At 47.4% G+C, this 26397-nt stretch overlaps 1 protein-coding gene and 1 long non-coding RNA gene across 7 annotated transcripts in view; one reads left to right on the forward strand and one right to left on the reverse strand.

Annotated features, from left to right (window-relative positions):
- The first annotated feature begins 1052 nt into the window (after positions 1 to 1052).
- LOC141277940 (uncharacterized) overlaps positions 1053 to 26397 on the forward strand; it is a 47793-nt gene continuing 22448 nt past the window's right edge. For 2 of the 6 annotated variants that reach the window (XR_012329894.1, XR_012329895.1), the window contains exons 1-4: positions 1053 to 1272; positions 4290 to 4399; positions 21036 to 21095; positions 22535 to 22637. This is a non-coding gene — a long non-coding RNA (uncharacterized lncRNA). Of the gene's footprint in view, positions 1273 to 4289; positions 4400 to 4503; positions 4570 to 5340; positions 6387 to 9812; positions 9926 to 21035; positions 21096 to 21326; positions 21442 to 22534; positions 22638 to 25087; positions 25132 to 26397 lie in introns of those variants that run through there. The other 4 variants (XR_012329897.1, XR_012329893.1, XR_012329896.1 and 1 more) reach the window with 4 other exon arrangements.
- On the reverse strand, positions 10076 to 13528 carry FOS (Fos proto-oncogene, AP-1 transcription factor subunit). The gene is made up of 4 exons (XM_033850822.2): positions 13217 to 13528; positions 12183 to 12434; positions 11644 to 11751; positions 10076 to 11520 (listed from the first exon to the last, which is right to left on the reverse strand). The coding sequence occupies exons 1-4, from the start codon at positions 13355 to 13357 to the stop codon at positions 10879 to 10881; spliced, it is 1143 nt and encodes a 380-aa protein (XP_033706713.1). The 5' UTR covers positions 13358 to 13528; the 3' UTR covers positions 10076 to 10878.

Here is a 26397-nt window from a genome sequence, read left to right on the forward strand (position 1 = left end):
CCACGGCTCCCTCCGAGACTTCTGGAATCTCGCTGGATTCCTCCCAGGAATGTTTATTGCCCTTTACATCTGCAAATCGCTTTACATCAGCAACCCTACTGCGCGATTATTAACCATCGCCGCAATATTCCTGGTTCCGCCTGTAAGAGGAATTGCGGGGGTCTGGATTTATGAAGGTGAAATCCGAAAGTAATTTGCCTGGGATTCACTCAATAATCAGTTAGCAACAGTTAATTAAGCGCCTAATACGAGCAAGGCGCAAAGAGACGCGCAAATTCAGTTACTATGGAGGTCAGAATTGTAGGGGTCCTCAAAGAACTTCACTGATATTCCAATTATGTAATGCGCCGCTCCCCCCCGCCAACGCCTGTAACTAAAAGGTGATGGACGATCTCCCCTCACAAGCCTGACGACACAGAGCCCCACCCCCGAAGTTCATTTTACGAGGCTAGGTAAAGGGAAGTGACCTTCCCAAGGTCACTTATCCCCCAAGGGGCAACGCTGATCCCAGAACCTCGGCCTTCAAAGCTTTTCACTGCGCCATGGACGAGAATTTTAAGTTCAAGCCTATAAAATGTAAAATAGTGAGGCGAAGGATGGCTGTTTCCATGATTTCGGGCACAGAGTGAGAAAATCGTGATCCCAGCTCTCCCACCCCAAACAAACGAAACAGCCCAAATCTTGGCTACAGCCTCAACGAGACAAATGTTTGGGACCCCAGAGTTCATCCATCAGTCATCCACGCCTTCCCTCGGGGTCCCTATCGCCCCTGCCCCTCGCCTCCGCTCGGGTGTCGGGGATGGGTCTGGGGTCGCGTGGAACCGAGCGGCCCGCAGCAGCCCCACGGGGGCGTGGCCGGGGACAGAGGGCGGGGGAAGGCGGGAGTCCGGCTCCCAGCCTAGTCCAGACGGGCGGCGCCGTGGCTGAGCCAAATATGGGCAGAGCGGAAGCAGCGGGCCGACGTCACGGCGCCGGGTGGGGGCCGAGCTGCGGGGCCGATGACGGGAGGCGCTGACGGCACCTGCGTCTCACCATAGAAACCAAACAGTAAATAGAGGAATTGCGAGCTCCTGGCGCGGCCCGACCCAGCGACCTGGCCTGAAGCAAAGGGCCGGAAGCTGGGAAGGGCCGGGAGAGACCTGGGCTTGGCAGAGGAAGGCAGGGGCGCGGCGAGGGTGCTCCGAGGGCAGAGAAGGGACGCCGAGAGAGCACCCCCTCTGACAGGTCCTTGGGAAGCCGGCTCTCCCTCAGCCCAGGATCCAGCAGGGGCAGGTCAGGAACAGAAAGAAGCCCTCCTGGATGGAAAGAAGCCTTCCTGTCCTTTTTGAAGGGCTTCCACGGCCTGCAAGATTGTTGGGGATATTGGTGTTTCTTTGTTTTTCCTTACTAGTGTCTAAGAATTCACACATTGGGACCGCACTACCCGGACTCAAATTCCAGCTCCGCCACTCTAGTTGGCTGATCTTGAGCAGATCACAATCTTCTGTGCCCCGGACTATATTATCTATAAAATAAGGGTAATAGCAGGACTTACCTGGATTCATGAGTTAATATAAATGTGTGTGTGTGTGTGTGTGTGTGTGTGTGTGTGTGTTTGGAACAGTGTCTAGCGCATTGTGAACCTCAATTAGTGCTAGCTGTTAATTTTTTTTTTTTTTTTTTTTTTGCGGTACGCGGGCCTCTCACTGTTGTGGCCTCTCCCGTTGCGGAGCACAGGCTCCGGACGCACAGGCCCAGCAGCCATGGCTCACGGGCCCAGCCGCTCCGCGGCACGTGGGATCCTCCCAGATCGGGGCACGAACCCGCGTCCCCTGCATTGGCAGGCGGACTCTCAACCACTGCACCACCAGGGAAGCCCAGCTGTTAATTTTTATTCCTAAGCAACACAACAGTGGGTTAGTAGTTTAGTCAACTACTAAATTATACTACTGATGATGTAATGGGTTTTTTCTTTATTCGTTTTTTAGTTTTAAAATAAATAATTTTAAAATAATTTTCCAGACTTCCCTGGTGGCGCAGTGGTTAAGAATCTGCCTGCCAATGCAGGGGACACGGGTTTGAGTCCTGCTCCAGGAAGATTCCCACATGCCATGGAGCAACTAAGCCTGTGCACCACAACTACTGAGCCTGCACTCTAGAGCCTGTGAGCCACAGCTACTGAGCCCATGTGTGACAACTACTGAAGCCCGCGTGCCTAGAGCCCGTGCTCCACAAGAGAACCCACCGCACTGAGAAGCCCGTGCACTGCAACGAAGAGTAGTTCCCACCCTCCGCAACTAGAGAAAGCCTACCCAACGCAGCCAAAAATAAATAAATGTATTTAAAAAAGAAAACAGTAATCCCAGCAACTGTTTAGAACTTAAAACAACAAAAGATTTTTTCAGGAAAGAGTATTTTGTCACTGATGATGTCTAGAATTGCCAGTTCATGGTGTTAATTAAAAAGCAGACCAAGTTGAACTGGTTTTATTATTACTTTTAAATTCTCAGCAGGTAATGTGGATGACACACATTGTGTGTGTTTTGTGGTTGACAGACCCTAGTGTGATCCCCAGTAATTCCTGCCTGCTGGTGTCCATGTTGGGAATTTGTGTGATTCCCTCCCCTTGAGGTAGAACCTGAGGCTTGCTTCTAAGCAACAGAATATGTGGAAAAGGTAATGGGATGTCACCCCTAGATTATGTCGTGGTATGTACATATATATATATATATATCTCCATCTTGCTAGCACACACTAGTAGGTTTTCCTGCTGGGCTTGAGGAAGTGAGCAGCCATGTTGAGGAAGCTCTCAGGACAAGGAGCTATGAGCAGCCTCTAGGACCTGAGGGTGGCCTCCGGCCAACAACCCGGATGAGCTCAGAAGCAGATTGTTTCCCATTCAAGCATCCAGCTGAGAGTGAGCTTGTCTGACACCTTGATTGCAACCTTGTGAGACCTTGAACAGAGGACTGAACTAGGCTGTGCCTGGACTCCTGACCCACAGAGACTGTGAGATAATGAATACGTGTTGTTTTAAGCTGCTTGATTTGTTGTGATTTGTTATACAGAAGCAGAACACTAATCCACCCTCTTTGCCTGTACCTAGCACTTGCTTGGTGTCCCACTGTAGCACTGCATATGCTGCTCAGACCTTCTACCCTAAATGATGTGGTGTGGGCCTCTTCAATGCATTGCCACAGTCGTCATCTGATGTCATCAATGTTTGGAAGCTGTAGGGGTGGTTTGAGATTTTTGAAACCCACTCCTGATTTGGAAGCGGAAACAGTCTCAGAGGGGTTAGAGTGTCACCCTAGGTCATAAGAAGTACATATTTAGGGGCAGATTTAACATTCTAGCAAAGCAGTTAAGCACTTTGGACTTTAGAGTCACAAAGAGCTGATTTCAAATCTCAGATCTGCTACTTAGCAGTTGTGTGACCTCGGTTAACTCAACTTTTCCTAGATCATCTTCCTATTGGTAAAATGAGGATCCTAATTGTATCTGCCTCATAGGTTTGTGGTGAGGACTAAATGAGAGTATCCGTTCAACAAAACAATTACTGTGTGCCCATTATGTGCTAGTTGCTAGAGGCAAAATGATTAGCAAAGCAAATCTGGTCTCCGACTTAGTGTTGCCTGTAAAGTACATGGCACAGCCTGGAACGTAGCAAGCACATGTGAAATGCTGACCATTATCAATACTATATCCTAGGTTCTATCCCAACCACATGCCTCCAGACAAGCTCTATAATTGACATTATAGAACATCTACCATGTAATTCCAACCACCTACATCCCCTCCCCACCCCATTTTTCCACAGGTATCTTGAGCTCAATGTGTCCAACACAGGACTTACCTTCTTATCCCCCAAACCTGCTCTTCTTCCTAGAGTCACAAAGTCACTGGGGGACCCACAAGCCTCCTTGTGGGTCAAGCCTGGTACAGCTGGAAGTGAGCTTGGATTCCTCCCTCTCCCTCACCTCCCACATCCACTCAGTCACCAAGTCCCAACGGTCCTACCTGCTAATTACCTCTTGTTCCCTCCCTGTTCCCACCACCACTGTCTGGGTTCAACCTACACACAACTGAACTAAGTAAATACCAGGCTCTTCGTGGCCTGGCCACAGTTACCTCTTGTTGGCCTGTCTCCAGCCCGCTCCACTTTGATGTGGCAATATTGATGTAAATGAAATCAACTGTACTTATACGATGCTCTATAGTTTACATCTCCCACCCACTCTTCCCCCAGCCCTGCATTTTATAGTCCGGCAAAACTAACTGTGTTGTCTTCTGGGTCTGTGCCTTTACAGCGTATATCCCTCTGCCTCCTGGAATCCTCCCTCTGCCGCTTGCTCATCTAGCAAATTCCATCCATCTTTGAAGCCCAGCTCAGCGGTCACCTTCCCAGAGACTCCCTCAGGTAGAGTTCATCACTCCCTCCTTCTCATAACCCCTGCACATCTCTTGTCAATTTTCATTGCTACAGTGTGTGTAATACGTTTATGTGTCTTTCTCCCTTTCCAGGCCAGGAACTCCAGCCTGTGCCTTCTTTGCATCTGAATCCAGCACCTGATACAGAAACTTTTTTTGGTTAACATTTATTTGTTTATTGTTTATTGTGGCTGTGACGAGTCTTAGTTGCAGCACGCGGGACCTTTGTTGAGGCATTCAGACTTCTTGGTTGCGGCACGCATGTGAGATCTAGTTCCCAGATCAGGGATCGAGCCCAGGCCCCCTGAACTGGGAGCATGGAGTCTTACCACTGGACCACCAGGGAATTCCCTGGAAAGTTGTTGTTTTTTTTTTTTTTTTTGGCTGTGCTGGGTCCTCATTGCTGCGCGTGGGCTTTCTCTAGTTGCGGCGAACGGGAGGGCTACTCTACATTGTGGTGTGCAGGCTTCTCATTGTGGTGGCTTCTCTTGTTGCGGAGCACAGGCTCTAGGCGCATGGGCTTCAGTAGTTGCAGTGTGCAGGCTGAGTAGTTGTGGCACGCGGGATCTAGAGCGTAGGCTCAGTAGTTGTGGTGCACGGGCTTAGTTGCTCCACGGCATGTGGAATCTTCCCGGACCAGGGCTCGAACCCGTGTCCCCTGCTTTGGCAGGCAGATTCTTAACCACTGGTCCATCAGGGAAGCCCCCTGGAAACTTTTTATTGAATGAGATGAAGTCCATGCTTGCTCCAGAGGATATATATTTTCTCCCTTGACCCCCATCTCCCTAAATTATAAAGCAATAAATAATAGCTCACCCTTCTATAATACTCCTGTGTGCCCAGGCACTGTAATGAGCTCCATAGAGACTAACTTATTTAATGCTCACAACAACCCCAGAGGTGGATACAATTATTATCTCCCTTTCACAGATGAGGAAACTAAGGTGCAGAGAGGAGAGGTAAACTGCCCAAGGTCAAGGAGCCAGAATTGAAAGCTGAGTCCATGCTCTGAACCACTCTGCTCTATTGGATCCAATTCCTCGAATCCAGATTAATTTATCATTTTTCTTTGATAAATTTAGCGGCAATGACAGTCTCATGATTGACTAAAAAGCCTGAAAATGAATCACTGTTTCTGTAGCTCTGACCACAAATTGCTCCCCGAAGTGAACATGGGAGCAACTGGGGCCTGCGCCATTTACCCTCATGTTGGAGGTGCTGCATTTTGCTCCACTTGCTTCAGCAGCGTCCCCTTCCTACATGTAGCTGCTTCTAACATAGCTGATGCTCAAACCCCTCCGGGTTCTTATTCTCATCAACTGAATGAACCAAACCTCAACACCATGTCAGTTTGAGCTGAAAGTTAAAACAGTTTATTAGTTAAGAAGATCCGATGCATCAGGACAGGCAGCCTCCTTGGGACAACAGCCAGAGCCCTTTCTGATCTTCGTTCTCTTGGGCAGTTGAACAGTGCTCGAGAAGAGCAAAGGAAAGGCAGCTTAGATCAGCCTGTGGATCGGTGTGTGGAGCCATTGAAATGAATTGCGTTACAGCTAAGCCAGTTTGTGCTTCTGTTGCATTCACCTGAGTGCAAAGTGGACCTCTATTACGCCAGCACCCTTCAGGGACTTTGAACTCGTTCATCTGGAGGCAGTACACTTTATTCCCATCTGCTTTTGCCCAGGTCTGGGCATATTCTTGTAAATGATGATTGTGATAATGATATTGATATTGGTAATGATCGTGATAGCCGCTAACCCTATTCTTCTCTTCTCATGCAGAATAAATTGTAAGTTTTATAATTTAGCACACCAAGTGCAAGGATCCAAAACGCAAATGCATTTGTGGGATAGTCTGAAAATTTTATTTTATATCAATGAGATTGAAAAACATTGTTTTGTTTGTTTCCTGGAAGATGATGATACTTAAATTTACATATGCACCTACTCTTCATTTGGTATTGAAATAAATTTCTCAATTTGTAATTAGTCTAGAAGTGTCACTGACCTGCAGCATACTTGTATTTTGGGGTACCCCTCAAAATTCCTTCCCAAGCCAGCTAGTTCGTCGCCTTAATATTGTAGAAATCTTGACAAGAATTTTTTTAAAAAACAAGAAGGCTTGCTCTTTCACTCAGGAAGAAATCTATGAAGAACACAGCTCATCTTCACTGTTAAGTTCTAGTTATCTCCCATTAGATGTTTTTGTCAGTTTAATCCACCTTCATTCATTCACCCATCTCCATTCATTTAACAAGCATTTGGGTCCCTAGTAGTCCTTGGGGCTAGAGAGGTGATCAAGACAGAAAAGGTCCCTGCTCACATGGAACTTACAGGCAGTGGTGAAGGGTAGAAATTTGTTAAAAAGGGAAAGGAAACATAAATAAGGTGTTGCAGAGAGTGATAGAATGACCTGGGAAGACTTGGAGGGGATGTTCTTTGAGCTGAGTCCTGACCAACAGGAAGGAGCCAGCCTGGGAAAAGAAGCCCAGGCAGAGGGACAGCAAGTGCAAAGGTCCTGCAGCAGGGACAGGCATGCTATGTGTCAGGCACGGAAGGAAGGTCAGTGAGCAGAGTGGTGTCCACGGAAGGACAGGAGATGGTGGTGGAGAGGAGTCAAGAGTGAGCTCTTTAATATTTATAGCAAAACAGCACAGCTTACAATGCTCTGAGATTCAGCATTCAAGTGATGCTCATATCTCATTTATTTTGTGAGGAATATGATTATTCTGTGTTTGGAGGAAGTCTTACACACAGCTGAAAGACTGAATTTTTGTTTTTGATTTTTTTTTTTACTTGAAAAACATAAAAACTTCAGCTGATTTCCTTAGAGTAATCTGAAAACTTTTACTTTGCCTCTGTCTCTACTTTGTCCATTAATTAAAGAGAGCATAATTGATTTACTTTCTTTCATGCATGGGAAGTTGCTGTTGATACAAAATTACTGTTATTAGAACAAATTGTTAAATGCTACCCTTTAATTTTGAGAATTACACAAGATGCAGGGATGTGCAAAGATGATGCAGAGTCTACAATCCACTATTATATAAAGATAATTCTCTTTTCTTCTACCCTTTTTCCATCTAAAATTAATTTGGAGCTGGAAGCACAAAGGCAGTGCATTCACTTTGAAGTTGAATTGGCAGAAGTAATCCAGGGAGGCAGCGGAGGAATTCGAGGAGCCAAAGATGGAACTGGGGTTTATGTTTGAAGCCAGACATAAAAGATATGAAATCCCCATTGCTTAATATCATAACAGGGCCAGGAATAGGAGAATTGAGAGAGTATGTGTGGAATATATTTCTGCTTGTGGAAATAGTGCAGAATTTATTCATTTATCCACCCAGCAAATATTTGTTAACCCTGTACTATGTGCCAGGCACTAAGCCAGGTCTGGGGATCCATTAATGAACAAATTAGACATTCTCCCCATAAAGAAATGACCCCCTTGCATCCTTATTTCCATCTCTTGCTATTATATGAGTATCTTTTGTATCAGTGAACGATGGTGCCCTGAGATAGTCATTTTGTTGAGACCAGTGTAAGGCCATATCATGTGGGTAGTGATAGTCTTTCCCAAAAGAAAGTTGACATTCCCAATGTTCATCATGCATGGGAGTTGTTGAATCCTGAGCCAGGAAAAGAGGATTTGGAAGGAGCCCCTTTAGCTAGAAAGAGAGGGAATTCCTTTCTTCTCTTGATCCCATGAGAATGGTGGGCAGAGAGCTTGGTGGGATGTCAACCCAATGGCGGACCCTATAGGTCCTCTGAGAAGCCTGTTAAAGAGATTCTCTGTGTGCGAGGCCCTCTCCTGGGCCTTTAATGCAGGCTTGCTGATGGAGCAGCCTGGTCTCAGCTGGGCTATGGTGAGCTAGAAGAAGGGTCTGCGTGCAGGCAGAGGTCAGGGCTGTCAAGTGAAAAGCAAGCCTCTCTCTCTAATCAGCACGGGGCTGACGGAAGCCATTAGTCAGGTCTCCAGGAGTTCAGTGTCCAGGGCTAGAGGTTTAGCTTCCCTTCCCCATCTGAGAAATCTGCTTCCACGTGTTGTTATTACTGTACATGTAGGGGATCCAGCTGGTTTCCTTCAGATATCTTCTTGTTACTTCAGATCTAGGTGTTAGTTACAGTAATTCTGTATCCAGTTTAGGTCCTATCTAAAGACTACAGAAAATTTACCCTCTGGACAACAAACAGGGAGTCTAAGGCCATTTTCATGATTGCCCGACAGGCAAAAATAATATGCAAGTGATGTGTGAGAGGTCAGTGCTCTTAAGAGCCTAAAGCAAGTTGCTTTCAAATGTCAGTTATTATGTGAGGAGCTGGGAGATCATAGGTGTGAACACCACCCTCAGTGGAACTGTCATTTTAAATTAAAACTTTCAACTTGGCTGAGTATGACATCCCATAACCACCCAGTGATTTTTACTATCACCAAAGCATTAGAAGGCTGGCCCTGAAGCTCCTCTTCCACCTGGCACGGGTGCAAACCTGGGCTCTAGCTTCCGAGCTTGGTGCCCACATGATAGCAGAGAGCAGTGGAGGAAGGACGCCACCTCCTCTCTCTGTGGTTGGTACCTGTGCATGGAAGCACCCCATCACCAGAGGTGTCCCAGACAAAGGTCATGTTCTTCATTAAGGTGATAAAGTTTCTAAGTTAAAGCGTATTCAGTCATGTTGACTTCTCCTTCTCGAGCTATCATGTAACTTTTTATTTACCGAATGATCGACCATTGTTTGTACTGTTTGAGATCTCTCGAATTCTCAGAGCCAGCTTTTTCTTCCCCAGTGAATGTCAGGCATATGTTAAAGAAACTTCAGAAATTACAATGCATGTATTACAAATGGATAGGGATGAGAACCCCCCTCCTTTCTTTCTGAGAATAAAAAGAATACAACTAAATGTATGTCTGTTTGAGTTAAGGACTGAAGAGTTAAGGACTGAAAAGTTGTGTGTTTATTTTTTTTCCTAACCAGGTGAAAACTTTTTCATTTTCTTTTTTTGGCCACACCACGAGGCATGTGGGATCTTAGTTTCCGGACCAGGGATCAAACCCCCGTCCCCTGCATTGGAAGGGCAGAGTCTTAACCACTGGACTGCCAGGGAAGTCTGAAAACTTTTTTTTCTTTTAAACCAAGTGTTAAGAGGCAGTTCAGCCTGATGGATAGGGTAATGAATGAAGTTAAGATTCCAGTCCCAATAGTGGAATATTGAGAAAGTCATCATTCTAACCGTTCAATTTGCTCTCCTTTAAGGAGGGAGTAACCTTCACATGATTTTGTGGCAAAAAGTTAAAGTGGTTCGTGCAAAACTTAATTGTTTGCTAAAAGGATTCCTAGAAGACCAAGACATTTAGTATTAGCACAACTAGACTTAAACATGCCCCTCTTTGACTTTTAAAACAGAAAAAGGAAGACGTGTTCTCACAAAAGCTGTTACAAAGCAGTTTCCCATTCCGAGAATCTCTAAGGGGAGACTCAGCACTGCAAGGTGAAGACACGCGTTTGTACAATTTTCCAACATCAGCTCCAGAGTTTCTCTCTTTTTGATAAGGGATCAAACAGAGGGGTGTGTCCCCTCCAGGAGCTACCCTTCTTGACAAACTGGTCTCCAATGATACCTTCCGGAATCTTACAAAACTTCCAGAATGAAAAGAGCACGAGGTTGGTCGCATTCAACTTAAATGCTTTTATTGACAATGTCTTTGAACAATAAGCAAACAATGCTTAAATTTTTCATTCAGATTCACTTTCCACATGTCAAAAGACTTCAAGGTAGAAAAAAATAAAATAAAAATATAAATATCTGAGAATCCATCTTAATAAATAAATTAAAAACACAATAAAACGTTTTCATGGAAAACTGTTAATGTCAGAACATTCAGACCACCTCAACAATGCATGATCAGTAACGTTACAATGAACATTGATGTTGAAGAAAAACTACAGTACATGGATATAGCTATTTATTTCTATCTACCAGAAAATAAAGTCATATCTTTTCTTAGTTTAATATTGGTCATTGCTAATCAGAACACACAATTGCCAGGAACACAGTAGTTATTGTTAAAATCAGCTGCACTAGATACAATTTGAAAATATCCAGCACCAGGTTAATTCCAAAACAAACCCCAATAGATTAGTTAATGCTATGAGAAGACTAAAGAGAAAGAGAAAAGAGACACAGACCCAGGCCTGGCTCAACATGCTACTAACTACCAGCTCTCAGATGTGTCACTGGGAACAATACACACTCCATGCGTTTTGCTACATCTCCGGAAGAGGTAAGGACTTGAGTCCACACATGGATGCTGTCAAGTCCTTGAGGCCCACAGCCTGGTGTGTTTCACGCACAGATAAGGTCCTCCCTAGGTCTATGGGAACCCTCGAGGGAAGACGTGTTCCTCCTCTCTGTAATGCACCGACTCGGGCAGTGGCACGTGCGTGCCTGCTGCCTCCCCTCTCTGCCTGCTCACAGGGCCAGCAGCGTGGGTGAGCTGAGCGAGTCAGAGGAGGGCTCGTTGCTGCTGCTGCCCTTGCGGTGGGCAGCCGCACAGCTGGGGAAGGAGTCAGCCTCAGGGTAGGTGAAGACAAAGGAAGACGTGTAAGTAGTGCAGCTGGGTGTACAGGTGACCACCGGGGTGCACAGGGGTTCCAGCTCTGTGGCCATGGGCCCCATCCCCAGGGAGCCACCGTGCAGGGGCTCCCAGTCTGCTGCATAGAAGGAACCAGACAGGTCCATGTCTGGCACAGAGCGGGCGGTCTCAGAGCCGCTGGGCCTGGACGATGCTGGGAACAGGAAGTCATCAAAGGGCTCAGCCTTCAGCTCCATGCTGCTGATGCTCTTGACGGGCTCCACTGAGGGCTTGGGCTCAGGGTCATTAAGGAGGGGTAGGGTGAAGGCCTCCTCAGATTCGGGGTTGGCGGCTTCAGGCAGGCCCCCGCTCAGATCAAGGGAAGCCACAGACATTTCTTCTGGGAAGCCCATGTCATCAGGGATCTTGCAGGCAGGTCGGTGAGCTGCCAGGATGAACTCTAGTTTTTCCTTCTCCTTTAGCAGGTTGGCAATCTCAGTCTGCAAAGCAGACTTCTCATCTTCTAGTTGGTCTGTTTCCTGGATAGAGAGGACAAAGCAAAGCATAAGACACGATCTTACTCAAGGACGCTGCTCCCTTATGTCCAATCTCCAACTTTCCCCTTAAGTTTTAAAAAGAAATGAGCCATGGGATCTACCTACCGCTTGGAGTGTGTCAGTCAGCTCCCTCCTCCGGTTCCGGCATTTGGCTGCAGCCATCTTATTCCTTTCCCTTCGGATTCTCCTTTTCTCCTCTTCTTCTGGGGACAACTGGGTGGGGGGGGGGGGAAGAACAGCATTCAGTATCAGTGTCTGCCATCAGCTCCATTCACCCACCCCAGTGACACTGGCTCCTGCAGCTTCCCAGCTCCTAACACCTCTTCTATGAAGCCATTTCTAACCTGCAGTTGCAAGCTGGGTGTGACTTGCATTAAAATAAGAACCTCAGCAAGAGCCAAAGAAGAGCCCAGACTGAAAACATGAGACAGGACCCTATTAGGGAAGAAACTACACATTAGGGTATTTCTTAGAGTGGGACTATCAGAGCCTAACTTGGGATGGAAAGGGCTTGGAGCCAGGGCTCCCTGTTCGGGATATCTAGTCATTTCCATCAGTGGCTTCACCCTGTCCGCTGGGCTCCCCACCTCCACCAGTGCTGAAGCCATGCTACGCCCACCCCAGGGAAGGTGCTGAGAACTCACCTGTTCCACCTTGCCCCTCCTGCCAATGCTCTGAGCTCTGCCTCCGGTCATGGTCTTCATGACTCCAGCCCTGGAGTAAGCCCCAGCCGAGGGGGTGGGGACTCCATAGGGGTGGGGGGCTCTGGTCTGGGATGGGGCCACGGAGGAGACCAGGGTGGGCTGCACTAGCCACTGCAGGTCCGGGCTGGTCGAGATGGCGGTCACTGTTGGGATGAAGTTGGCACTGGAGACGGCCAGATCGGTGCAGAAGTCCTAGAATGAAACAGAAGGAGAAAGCTGACGTGAGTGAGCAGATTCTGGACGCAGGTGGGGTGAGCAGAGTTCCCAGTGCCGCATGCAGCAGGGAGAGAGGGAGGAGAAACCGTTCTGCCATGGACTGCTCAGGTCTTTTTACATGCCCCTCATCCTGGATGAAAGGTTTCCCCCTTTCTTCCCAAGAATTCCGCAGCGCAGTGCCTTTTTCCTCCATCCTGCTGCTGCGTTCCCGTTATCCCTTCAGCATCACTCCCTTGAAAGGGGGTTTGTTATAAATATCTCTGACGTCTGCGCTGACGCAGGCGCCGCTCCGGAGTCTCCCGAATGAACTCGCTTTTTATCAATGAAACTGCCTTACACACCCGCCTGCTTCACCCCACCCCTCCTCCTTGCTCCAGGCTGCGAGGGGAGGGGAGATTGCCGCTTTTTGCCGCCTCCCCAGAGGCGCCGGACTCTAGTTGGCGAGTCTTTGCTTGGGACACTTTTGTCCCAGCTAATGTCAGAGATCAGTCAGGGAGGGCGGGCCGGGGGCAGCTCAGAATGAGCCTGCCGCGGGAAAGGAGAACCAATTCTTATTAGGACAAGCTTCCGTGCGCTCCGAACAAGTTCGGGAATCCGGAGGTAGGGCTGCTCTGGCCGGGGCAAGCCTCCCTCCCCGCCGGCGAAAGGGCTCCTCGATTCGTCTTCCTGAGCCGTCCCTCCCCGGTTTCTCCTCCCCGGTGACCCCGAGCCCCGAGCCCTGAGTCCCGGGCCCCGCGGCAGCGCGAAGCCAGCCTCACCTGCGCATTGACGGGAGAGCCCATACTGGAGAAGGAGTCGGCCGGTGAGTGGTAGTAGGAGAGGCTGTCCCCGGCCGGGGAGGCGCTGCTGCAGCGGGAGGATGACGCCTCGTAGTCGGCGTTGAAGCCAGAGAACATCATGATCGCGGGTAGTCAAAGCCGGGCGAGGGGCTGAGGGAAGGAGGCAGGTAGGTAGGAGCTGTGCGGCAGAGCTAGGTAGGAGCGCTGTTGCTGCTCGCTCGCTGCGCCGCCGCCAGCTCAGTCTCAGCTTCTTAGCTGCTCGCTGCCGATGCGGTTGGGAGTAGTAGGCGCCGCAGCCACCGCTTTTATAACCCTTTTGTGAATGAGCCCTACACGTCACGGGGCGCAACCATTGTGGCTCTCGAGGGGTGTCGCGCGGGCCTGGCCACATCTTCGGTCTCCTTGCCGTCTCCGCCGCCCTCTCAGATCCCTGCCTCCCGTCTTGTCGTGTTTCTTTATCTTGTGAGCGTTTCGCAATCTGGGTCTTGGGGTGGCTTGGAGTCCCAGAGATGAGGGACTTCGGGGATGGCTCCCCCCACGACTGCAGGGAACGGCCGTGGAAACCTGCTGACGCAGATGTCCTAATATGGACATCCTGTGTGAAGGGGAGGGAGGGATTGACGGGAACTGCTCGCGGGCTGCAGCCAACACCGAGGGTGCAGCGCGGGGGGAGGCGGGGGCCGCGGCCAGGGGGAGGGGAGGAGGGAAAGGAGGAGAAGGCGAGGGAACATTCGCACCTGGTTCAATGCGGACCCTTGTTCCCGGGGTGGGAGGGTGGGGTGGGGGCGCCCTTCTACCCCTCTACGGAAAGCGGGCACATTCTGAGGCTCTGGTATAGGCGAAACAGGTACACAGCCCCGAGGGCTTAAGCCTCGGCCCCCGAAGGAATGCGCCTCCACCCCCATTCCCCATTCTAGCCCTAATTTAGGGCAAACTGTGGGAGCAGACCCTCAGCCCCTCGCTTCAAGCCCCCGGACTCCAGCACTACTAGGATTGTTAACTGCGTTTGGAAGCAGAAAGTCGGGGGATCCAAAATAAGAGAATACGATAACCTACTTTACCTACGATGCTGGGAATTTTCAGTCTAATTTTTTTGTTTTTAAGGAAAAAGGCGCATTTTTTTTTCTTGGCCATATATGACATGTTAGTGTTACTGTCAAACCCCTGAGAAACTAGCCAATAAACATTCTGCAGAACCTCCATGCAAGGGTGTCTGGAGGGTTCGTTTGCCTGGTTCTGAGCTTGGGCCCGGGGCCTGGGGGTGTTATGTGGACAAGGTCATCAGTTCTGGGTACCGGATGGAGTGAGCTCTTGGGGGAGCGCAAGTCCGTGCTGGGGAGGTGGGGGTGGTTCGGTGCCCCAGGAAGCTGGTGATTGGGAGCCCGCAGCCAGTGATTTTCCAGCACGGACTTGGAGGGGGGAGGACCGGGGGCGCTTGGAAGGACCGTGCCCAGCAGCGCCCAGGCCGGAATCCTCGGCGTCTGGGGCCTCAGGCACCGCTCGGTGGCCTGGAAAACAGGGCTTTGGGGCAGCAAGGTGCTCTATAGTGCGCTGCGCCCCCCAGAAGCCCCCAGCCTCCTGCTCGGATGCAAAGGACAGCCGAGGTCAAACTGCCCCGGGTCGGTCCCAGCGCGCCGGCCACCTCCGGGACGCGAAGCCACAAGTCCCCGTAGAGACACAGGTCCCTGTGTCCCTTCCCCCACTCTTCGGGCCCGGGGGTCACGGTGGTCACCTGGAGAGGGGCGAGGCGGGATTAGGGCTGCGGGCGGATCCTTCGGGACGCGCGGGGAGCGGGACCGCCGACCTGCCTCCCGCCGCCGCACCCGAGAGCCAGGCGATCCTGCTATAGATAGAAACAGGGAAGCAGCTGTTTACAGCAACACTGCGCCGCCAGGGCAGTCTCCAGGCGACGCCGAGCGGCCGGGCGCGCCGTCGGCCTGGCGAGGCCGCCCTCCCTCCTCGCTCCACGGGGGCCTCGGCCTCCGCGGCCCGGCAGCAGCCACTCCCGCCGCCTGACCTCATCTGCCCAGTCCGGGGGCTGAGTGCGGCTTGCGCGCGGCTGGGCGCTAACCTCCATTCTTAGAGATGCGAACCCGGCGAGAGCTGGGAGGGCAGGGAGGCGGGGATTCGTGGAACTGGGCCACTTGCTATTTTTGCATTCCCTGTCACAAGCAGAGGTGAAAACAGAGTTTCATCATTGTATGTCACTGGTTTATGTTGGTGGGAATTTAGGCGGTTTTTTTTTTTTTCTTTTTCTCACTTGAAAAAGGGGAGAAAAAAGAAAAAACACATAATACGTAAACACAGACTTCTGGGAGCTGCTCTGAATCCTAAAGCAATTCTGCTGCCTTCCATTCACCTAGTTCTGTTGTCTGTCAGGCTACTTCACTGTACTTGATTCTTTAAAAAAAAAAAAAAAAGTTAAGAAGGCAAATCCATCTCTCTTCTTCTTATTAGCTTTGGGCAAAGTAGGTCAAGCTTTGAATTCCTGGGTCTGGCCTTGCCTTCCATTCATAACTGGATCTCAGGCCACTTAAGAGAAAACCTAGAATGATTTCATTTACTTCCCCTTCAGAGTCTTGAAGCAGCTCAGGCCAACAGACAAAGGATGTGTCAAGATTTTATATCCAGGATTTATCTCATATATCATTTATCCTGCCCTTGCCAATGAAAAAGGAAAAAGGTCTTTGGATAAACCTGTCTCCTCCACATAGCTTAACTCTTTCCTTCCTGGCAACATTATGACTAGAGAGTTGGAGACTTAATAAATCCATCCTCTGAAAAGGACAGAATCACACATTCTTTTATTTATTTAACGAAGAATTTACTTATTGAGAGCCTCCTATGGCCTGGTACTTGCTGGGGGCTGGCACTCACTGTAATGAACAGGGTGGACCTGTCCCTACTGTCAGACAGATTCCAGCCTCCTGGACTGACAAGTCATCAGAGAATTGCAGGACAGCAGTAAGTGGTTTGACGGGGCTAATAACAGGGTGCTATTGAGCACAGAAGAGGATTTGGGGACAGGTATCAGAGGAAATGACTGCAATACAGAGACAGGATCTGGATCCACAGTCCTCTGGGAAATGACATGATAAAGATCAAAAAGGGCCAGAGCATCATCTAGGAAGCAAGTGCTCAACCCGAAGCAGTAGTATCAGATGATATAATCTCAGAATTCCTCTCCTGCCCTGCTAATATCTGAACCTGCAATCATTCCAACATACTCTCATATCTCAATATATTCAGGACTGCCAAATCACATTTTTAATATGGAGCTCAAGTGATGTAGCCTTAAAATAAAGGGAAATCTGGACTTCCCTGGTGGCACAGTGGTTAAGAATCTGCCTGCCAATGCAGGGGACACGGGTTCAAGCTCTGCTCCCGGAAGATCCCACATGCCACGGAGCAACAAAGCCCATGCGCCACAACTGCTGAGCCCTCGTGCCACAACTACTAAAGCCCGCACGCCTAGAGCCTGTGCTCCGCAACAAGAGGAGCCACTGCAATGAGAAGCCCGCGCACCGCAATGAAGAGTAACCCCCGTTCGCGGCAACTAGAGAAAGCTCGCGTGCGGCAACAAAGACCCAACACAGCCCAAAATAAATAAATAAATATATAAATAAAATTTTAAAATATAATAATAAAAAAATAAAGGGAAATCTGACCCAACCTGTGAAATTATCTTTGCCATCTGCCAAGGTCAGGGTAACTTTAAGACAAATGTGTGTGTGCCTCTGTGAGCACAGTGCTGCCTTCCAACAGGGCAGGGATTCCACGTTCTGGACAAGCCTGAGCGTGGAAAACCAAAACTTACATAGTTTGTGATTATCTATGTGCTGAGTTCCCCCTATCTGAGGATCCAAAAGTGAACAGGAGGGTAGACTCCCACATCCGATTTTAACCCAGATTAAACACATATTCATTCTTTCCCAGCAGTTGTTTCTTATCAGATAAAGACTTTTCATATTTTGCACTTCTCTGGCATTTGAGTTAAGAGACCTGACCCACAGCAAGCTTTTGTTCAGTAACTCTGGAGGTCAGTGCACATTGTTTAGCCTGGTGTTATTGCAACATTAAGTGAAAGGCTACTGTCTACGCTGCCTACGTAAATGCTGCCGTACACAACCCGTCCCCAGCATGCAGAAGTAGTTGTTTATTTGGAGAAGTGTGGTCTAGTGGCGAAGGGTTGTGGTCAGAGCACGGGACCAAAAGTCAGAAAGATGCGCATAGCAGATTCAACTCCTTCAGGGACTTGGGGAAGTCGCTTCTAAGACTTGTTTTAACATCTACATAATTTTGGCCTTTATCTTTTTCCTATGCAAATATTCACTTAGCACGTAGCCCAATGCCTGGCCCAGTAGGTGTTTAATAAACATGTATTGAACAGATGAATGAATGAATGAATGCCCTCAGCCAAGCAAGGCAAGTATATATTATTGTCCTTTCTGGGTACTAAGAAGTCAAATAGAGAATGTTCTTTAACTCTTTGAAAAGGCTGAACAGGCTGAGTCTTTTATTCTTGGGCGTGAATATGCAAAGATTGGGAAAGAGAAAATAACAAGATGTTTGGGCTATTTTCAGCTGGTGCAGCCTCTGTCAGTAAAGAACACTCCAGTGGTTCATGATGAAAGATCGAACTTACTCTTGTAATTGAGCCCCATGAGAAAGACAGCTGGTGCCCATACATAAATGCCACGTTGTCTGTAATGACAATGACCGTGTTGCCACCACCCTCTAATTTATTCATTCTAAATGTCTAGACCCAAGGGAGAGAAGTATTCCACACTTCCCTCAGGACTCACACACTCGCGTGAATCCAGTGAAGGGGCTTAGGGGTCAAGGTTACTCACCCCACGGCTCAGACAGTGAGCAAAGACTGTCCCTATTTTAAAACAGTGGGAGGCACAGAACTACCACCACCATCACCAGACACACACACACACACACACACACACACACCGCCATCACCACCACTAATTAGTAAGAGAGATTTCGCCTCTTTGGGAAAAATTGTTTTCATTCTGAATAACTCTTGGCTTTTTGACAGGAGGTAATGATTCAATGGGATCCCCCTCCTTCTGCTAATATAAGCATTTAAACAAATTGGTGGTCTGTGTGGTCCCTGGGACACATTCCCTCTGGAGCTGAGGAAACTGGGGAACAGCTATGGTGCCTAAGAAGGATGTATTTCAGCCCAAGCTCATGGCATCTTTCACCACACCAGCAGCTTCGGACCCCCCCCCCCCACCAATTCGGTCAGTAATGCCAAACCTCGCTGCAGAAACAAGTGTTCCCTATCCTCAGACAAGCAAGTCTTGTCCAGGCTGTCAGCTCCCCAGATGTCCTGAGCTGACCTTCTTTGGCTCTGGTGGATTTAGCTGCTAGAATTCCAAAGGAATCCCATCTACGTCACTAAACCTATAGGACAACAACACATCCTGACTAATAAACCTCAACTACAGAGCTCCCATCCAATGGGGAAATCTCACGGCAAGGCTGGGGATGGCTCAAATGGGCTGGCACGTGATGAGCTTCAGGATGTTAAGACATCTCAAGCATTGCTTACACCATTTTATCCACCACCTTACTCAACAAGAACAGCAAGAAAGCTCTTTAAAAGAGAGTTAATAATTGTAATGCAAAAAAATAAATCCCCTTTCCCAAACCAGGAGAATCCTGATCAGCTGACCAGTATGTAGGAATTCAGATTATGCTGCCTTCTGATCTACAGATCATAGTTTCATCCTCAGATGTGGACACTCTGTGTCTCAGTTTAGTATCTGATTTGTATTCTGTGAGAAAATTCTGGTTGCAGCTCCCAGCTGAGTTCTGATTTTCTCCACTGAGTTCTGATGTTTCTCCACTGGAGTGTCAATGAGTTACAGATCCCTTGTGAAAATCCCCAAATTGACTCAACTGAAGAATTCCACCTTTAGACTGACCCACCCGAGTTTGTGAGGTAATCAATTCAGATAAGGACAGATCATACACTGAAAATCTCCTCTCCCACTTAGTGGGGCTCTGAATTAAATCTTAACACTAAACACTAAATCATAAATCTCTCCAAACCTGTTTAGTGGTCAATATACAGAATTACACTTAGGAAAAAATCTATACTCCTTACAGAGGTCTACCACATCTGTGTGACCCAGCCCTGGCCTCACCCTCCAACCTCATCTTGAACAACTTTCCCTCCTTCACTCCTCTCCAGCCACATTGACCTTCTTTCTATTCCTCAAATATGCCAGTCTGGTTCAGGAGCTGAGCCTCTGTATCCACTGTTCCCTCTTTCCCCCTGATCTGGACACGTTGACTTATCCTCATGATCAATATCTGCTCCAGTTTCACATTCTCCAGGAAGCCTGTCCCCCATCCAATGTTGCATCCCTCCTCCTTGTACCTCAGTCACTTTCTGTCACATTACTTGGTTTTATTTTCTATCAAGGACTTATCACTAGGTTACCTTGTTTTTTTATTTATGTACTTTTTCATTGTCTGTCTTCCTCTCCTAAGCCACAAGCTCCACCAAAGCAGGGACCTTATCTGTCTTATTCAATAGGTATCTATCCTCAGGACCTAGCTTGTTGACACTGGTAGGTACTCGATAAATGTTTGTGGAATGCAGGAACATTAAACAGAAACTCATCATCTATTGTTCATGTGGCTGAGAAGGCAGCATGGATTCTCTTTTTGGATAAAGGGGCTTGATGGGTGACTTCTTACCTGTATCTTTCTCAGGTGAGGGGAACCAAAATCCTGATCAGCACCTTCTTTACCAGGCATAATAATTTAGATGCTTATAAACCCAAGGGGTATACCCATCCTTAGAACTGTATGGACCCATCATATCTGCGTATTAATGCTTCCACTAGCTGCCATTCAAGAGGGTATGGGTGCTATATTTTTAAATCCACAACCATCCCGCCCAGAAACAGTGATCAGCACAAAAAGAAATTTCATCTGGGATGGGTTATCCCCCTAAATCCTTTCTTTTCCACAAACTCAGCCTAATACCACAAGCAACTTTTTAGAAAATATTTGGGCATAGAGGTAAAAAATGTAACCAATTTTTTAGTTTAAAAGCACCGGGAGGGGCTTCCCTGGTGGCACAGTGGTTGGGGGTCCGCCTGCCAATGCAGGGGACACGGTTTCGAGCCCTGATCCAGGAAGATCCCACATGCCGCGGAGCAACTGAACCCGAGTGCCACAACTACTGAAGGCCGCGCACCTAGAGCCTGTGCTCTGCAACAAGAGAGGCCACCCAATGAGAATCCTGCACGCTGCAGCGAAGAGTGGCCCCCGCTTGCTGCAACTAGAGAAAAGCCCGCGCACGGCGGCAAAGACCCAACGCAGCCAAAAAAAAAAAAAAGCACTGGGAATAGGGCCATAATAAAACTTTCATGGCACCAATACTAAAATGATTATGATACCCTGCCAAGTAATTCAAAATAAAAACAATATTGGGACTTCCCTGGTGGTCCAGTGTCTAAGACTCCGCGCTCCCAATGCAAGGGGCCAGGGTTCGATCCCTGGTCAGGGAACTAGATCCCACATGGCGCAACTAAGAGTTCTCATGGCTCAACTAAGAGTTTGCATGCCGCAACTAAGAGATCCCGCATGCTGCAGCTAAAGATTTCACATGCCGCAACATGAGGGATGGAAAAATTGCCGGCTCCCCAGTGCCTGGAACAGTGCCTGGCACAATAGCAAGCACGCAATACATAGAACGATGAATACAGTTTTCCTAATTCTTCTTTGAATCTTTCTCCACCCCCCACCCCTGCCCCCACCCCAGCACAGGCTTCCTTGGCTTCTTGGGCAATCCGGCCGTGGCTGAGAATGTGGCTGCCACCAGGTCAGTATTCGCTGATTGTTTGGCATACACGGACAGGACTAGAGTATCACATAACACAGGATCACCTGAGGCCTGGATGCAGCACCTGCATCAGCCCTGTCTGGGCTGGAGCTGATCTCTGCAGTTATAAACAGAGCACCATGTGCTCCTGATCTGTGCAGAATGCTTTGCACCAAGGGATGGGATTCTTAATTTGAATCTTTGACAGAACCAGTCTCTTTCTTTCTCCAGATTAATCAAGTGGTTTGGAATAAATCAAGGGTCTCCTGCCCAGAGGTGTGTCTGTGGGTGAGGAATCTTTGCTTTCCACTAGTCTGTTTGCCAGGAATGGGAAACTTCATAGTAGGTGAGGATTTGGGACTTCATTTGCTATTAATACTTCGTCATCCAAGTCAAGTTTATTTGAACCCAGGGCTTCATCCAGCTGGTGTCTGCCTGAGCTTTGGAACCTGGAAAAGAGAGAAGCAAGGGGTTGTGAATAGGCTGGGGAAATGAAGAAAGCCTGATGCAAATAGCACTCCATTCATTGGCCCCCCCAATCCACAAGCCCACAGAACTATAGCTCCAAGCCACAAACAGTTAATATTTCCGCATCTCTTATCCATTTCTGGCCCATATGCTAAAAGCACCAGAGACACACATAAAAAGATATATGATAATAGTAATAATAACAATAATGATAATAATAGAGAAAAAGGAAGAGTTTCAAATTAAGTGATTTTATATTTTTTTAAATATTTATTATTTATTCATTTTTGGCTGTGTTGGGTCTTCATTTCTGTGTGAGGGCTTTCTCTAGTTGCGGCAAGTGGGGGCCACTCTTCATGGCCACGCGCGGGCCTCTCACTATCGCGGCCTCTCTTGTTGCAGAGCACAGGCTCCAGACGCTCAGGCTCAGTAGTTGTGGCTCACAGGCCTAGTTGCTCCGCGGCATGTGGGATCTTCCCTAGATTGTATTTTTACGTAACAGCAGCCCTGAGGTGTTAATTTCACACATCTGGTTTGAGATTAACTTACTAATATTCTTATCAGATATCTCTATCCTGCTTTTCATTTTTCCATTGGTTTCAGAATTCAGTCCAGGAAAGAAAGGGGTTTCACAGACCTCAAATTATTATTATCTTGCATAAGAAAAAACAGTTACCTGCAGATACTAGGGTATGGCCTCTACAAAGTTAATCCTTTCATCACTCAGATTGTACAGAGGCAATTATCCTATTCCTTATTCTTCATTTCAGTACCTTTATTGAACACCTACTATGTGCCAGTCAGTGGAATCCATAGTAAACAGACAAGCTTCCTACTGACATGAAGCTCACAGTCTAGTAATGTAAAAAACAAATAACAAATAAACAAATATCAGATAAAAGTAAAGTGCTGGGCAGGTAATTAAAATGGAGGGATATGTTGTGAGTGACTGTGTTGCTCCTTTGGATTAGGTGGAAGAAGGTGACATTTGTCATGAGAAGTGAATGGCAAGAAGGAACCAGCCACAGAAGGACAGGGAGCAGAGCATTCTGAGTAGAGGAAATGCTTCCCAAGGTAAAGTATTGAGAAATATCACTGAGCCCAGCAACCCTCTGTCTTTGTAAGGTGCATTTCAAGCCCTAGTTACCAAAAACCATCTCTCCCTCCCCCAGACCATAAACACCAACTTTGGGATCAGTGCTACCAAATTTGGAAATGTCCCAGCTATTCCCAGTTTAGTTTCCTCCCTAGCTGTCGCTATCCTTCAAACAGGACATGGATGGTTCTATTCCATTCTCACACAATAACAACCCATATGGATCCTTCCTATAGATGGCTACACACGAAAATCAATGGTTGGTAAGCTGTCTTTCAATAACTTAGAGAGTCTTCAATGAAAGCACTGAAAAATAGTGATGTAAATTACCCTCAGTCAGGCTTTGAGGTCTTCCAGGGCCCTTTTTTACAGGAATTTAAAAACGGGCGCATTCCATTTTGCTCTTTGTTAGAGAGCTATTGACAATAAACAGAGTCCAGCTTAGAATTTGTGCTGTAAAACAGAACACTGAACAAACCAAGCTTTCTCACCCAGGGTGACATTTCCTTGTATTCTGCTAATACTTACACAGGGTTTAAGCAAATACATTTGGGAAGTTTATAGGGGACTAAACTCTCATAGTATTAGTTTCTTGAATTCTTTGTTATTTTCACTGCACTGGAGACTGTCCCACAAGCCATTATCAGAATCCACCCATCTTCAGTTCCCATAAATATTATGTCTGCACAGAACTATGTGAACTATTTCAGAGCTGGAATACGAACCAGACTGTGAAAACCTGCTAATGGGAATGACAGAAGAAGAGCGTTAAAACTTAAATGGGAGAAAATTCAGTAGCAAAGAGAAAAGTGAGCTAAAGGATTACGCGTGTGTCAGGGGAAGAGAGTAGCTCAACCCTCAGAGATTGATTATTCAGCCCAAGCTTGATTATTTAAATCCAGCAGCAAACGTATGCTGACACATTCCTGGGGGCACTAGGGTGACTATCATTACAGCAAGTCAAAGAAGCGGAGTTCAGTTCTCAGAGGTCATTCCTGTTGTAGTTGGTACTAATTGTTCCAGGCAATGAGACCAAGGGAGGCTGAGGCAGTGACTGTCAACTGTCAGTGATTCCCGGGAAGGAGCAAACTATAGGCAGCTGCTGCTGTGCATTCTGAAACTGAGAGCTAAATTCAATCTGGAAGCAAACTTCTGATGCAGGGACTGTCTCCCGATTTTGGCAGTCTCAGCCTCTAGAACATTTGGGAAAAGGCATCATAACATGGAAAGCATGAATTAAATATGAGTTACTAGTATTATACATATGTTCTCTGCCCCCATCTCCCACTCTGCTCCTCAACTGGATCTACTCTTATCCAGATCTCAAATTTAAAATGTCATAACCTCATAGAGAATTTCTTTGAGCATCCAGGCTGAACTAGGAACCCTTCAGAAGCCCTCATTCCACCCTAGGCTTTGCATGTATAGCACTAAACACCATTTGTAATAATATATACTTATTTAGAAAGCAATTGGGGGACTTGCCTGGTGGCGCAGTAGTTAAAAATCCGCCTGCCGATGCAGGGGACATGGGTTCGAGCCCTGGTCTGGGAAGATCCCACATGCCGCAGAGCAACTAAGCCCGTGCGCCACAACTACTGAAGCCCGTGCGCCTAGAGCCCGTGCTCCACAACAGGAGAAACCATCGCAATGAGAAGACCATGTACCGCAACAAAGAGTAGCCCCCGCTCACCACAACTAGAGAAAGCCTGCCCGCACCAACGAAGACCCAACGCAGCCAAAAATAATAAATAAATAAAATAAAATAAAATAAAAAGAAAGCAATTGGGCTAATATCTAAAAAATAAGTTCCGGAACTTCCCTGGCAGTCCAGTGGTTAAGACTCCATGCTTCCACTGCAGGGGGCACAGGTTCGATCTCTGGTCAGGGAACTAAGATCCCGCATACTGTGTGGTGCAGCCAAAAAATTAATTTAAAAAAAAAACAGTTAAGTTCCACAAGGATAAGGATTTTTGTTTTCTTCACTGATGGACCCTCAAGCATCTAGCAAAGCCCTGGTAGCTGTTAACTGTTGATTGACTGTTTGGTGTCTAGCTCCCCATTCGAGGAAGACAGAAATCTTGCCTGTTTACTCATCATTGACTCTCTAACCCCTAACACAGCATCTGACAGAATAAAGGCTGCTCAAAAAGTACTTCTTGAATGCATGGAGATAACAATAGCTAATACTTACCGAGTGCTTGCTCAAGAATTATGTTCAGTGCTTTAGAGATATTATGTTATTTAATAGTCACCAAAATTCAATAATATAGGTATATTATGCCATTTTGGTTGACTAGGTTCAATAATTGTTTAAAAAATGATCTTATAATTTTCTAATCTGCAATAGATAATAATTGGACTAAATTTTCTCCCCAGTGTAGTAAGTAGTGTCTTGGGACCTGAATAAGTGCATTTATTTCCCTAGGTGTCTACTCTCTGGTGGCTGATGAGAGAGAAACTCAGTCTCAGGTGCCTTAATTATGCTTAAATTGCTTAGAATTAAATTATAGTCTCAGCTTCTATTCACATTGGGCTTTTGAGGGAAATATATATATTATACATCATTCATAGATAGATAGATACATAGATACATAGATAGATACATAGATACATAGATACATAGATAGTGTTGGGGGACTTCCCTGGTGGTGCAGTGGTTAAGAATCCGCCTGCCAATTCAGGGGACGCAGGTTCGGGCCCGGGTCCAGGAAGATCCCGCATGCCATGGAGCAACTAAGCCCGTGAGCCACAACTACTGAGCCTGTGCTCTAGAGCCCGTGAACCACAACTACTGAAGCCGGCACGCCTAGAGCCCGTGCTCCACAACAAGAGAAGCCACCGCAATGAGAAGCGTACGCACTGCAACAAAGAGTAGCCTCTGCTCGCCGCAACTAGAGAAAAGCCCGTGAGCAGCAACGAAGACCCAACGCAGCCAAAAAAAAAAAAGATAGTGTGTTGGTTGTATTAGATTAACATGCAACCACAGAACACAGAGAGTTCCCACTTCTGCCAGAGGAAATTAGAAACAGGAAAAAAGTACTGGCCAAATCTTGCCCAAGATGCTGGTTAAACTGGCTCTGCCAGTGTTTCCTGCACCTGCTTGTGACACCAGTTGGAAGGCAGGCTTGTTCACTCCTCTGGGAACTTTGCCAGTCTCCACCATTCGGCTCCATCTGATCTGGCTGAATCAGGTATAAGACAGTCACTAATCTCACCTCCCCGAGTAAAACCAGAAGTATTTGGGTGGGTGGGGCATGGTCCAAGCAAGGAACAGACCAACTAGAAACAAACTGACCTGTCCCAGAGTGGAAGTAATTCCAAGGGAATTACTCAATATGTTATATTCCCACTACCAGGAACCCATCTGGTGAGATTATTTTACTCTCCTTTACCAAAGAAACTGGTGACCCAAAGGTGCATAATGCAAGAAGTAGTCAGTTAGGGACTTCCCTGGAGGCACAGTGGATAAGACTCCACACTCCCAATGCTGGGGGCATGGGTTCGACCCCTGGTCAGGGAACTAGATCCCACATGCATACTGCAACTAAGAGTTCCCTTGCCACAACTAAGGAGCCCACCTGCCACAACTAAGACCCGGTGCAACCAAATAAATAGATAACTAAATGATAAAAAAGAAAAAGAAGAAGTAGTCAGTTTGATCGGGAAACTCAAATGGTTCTTGAATCAGATTTTTACCTCTCCTTGGTTTCTCTGTCTGCTCTTCACCACTATCAA

The sequence above is a fragment of the Tursiops truncatus genome, chromosome 2, assembly GCF_011762595.2.
Source record: "Tursiops truncatus isolate mTurTru1 chromosome 2, mTurTru1.mat.Y, whole genome shotgun sequence".
Classification (NCBI taxonomy): Eukaryota; Metazoa; Chordata; class Mammalia; order Artiodactyla; family Delphinidae; genus Tursiops; species Tursiops truncatus.

Excerpts from the sequence above, each read along its gene's own strand:
- FOS (XM_033850822.2), bottom strand. The coding sequence starts at position 13,357 with ATGATGTTCTCTGGCTTCAACGCCGACTACGAGGCGTCATCCTCCCGC. Across the intron at positions 11,752-12,182 it reads GGAGGGGCAAGGTGGAACAG|TTGTCCCCAGAAGAAGAGGA; the intron begins GTGAGTTCTCAG and ends CCCCCCACCCAG. Across the intron at positions 11,521-11,643 it reads TGACTGACACACTCCAAGCG|GAAACAGACCAACTAGAAGA; the intron begins GTAGGTAGATCC and ends CTCTCTATCCAG.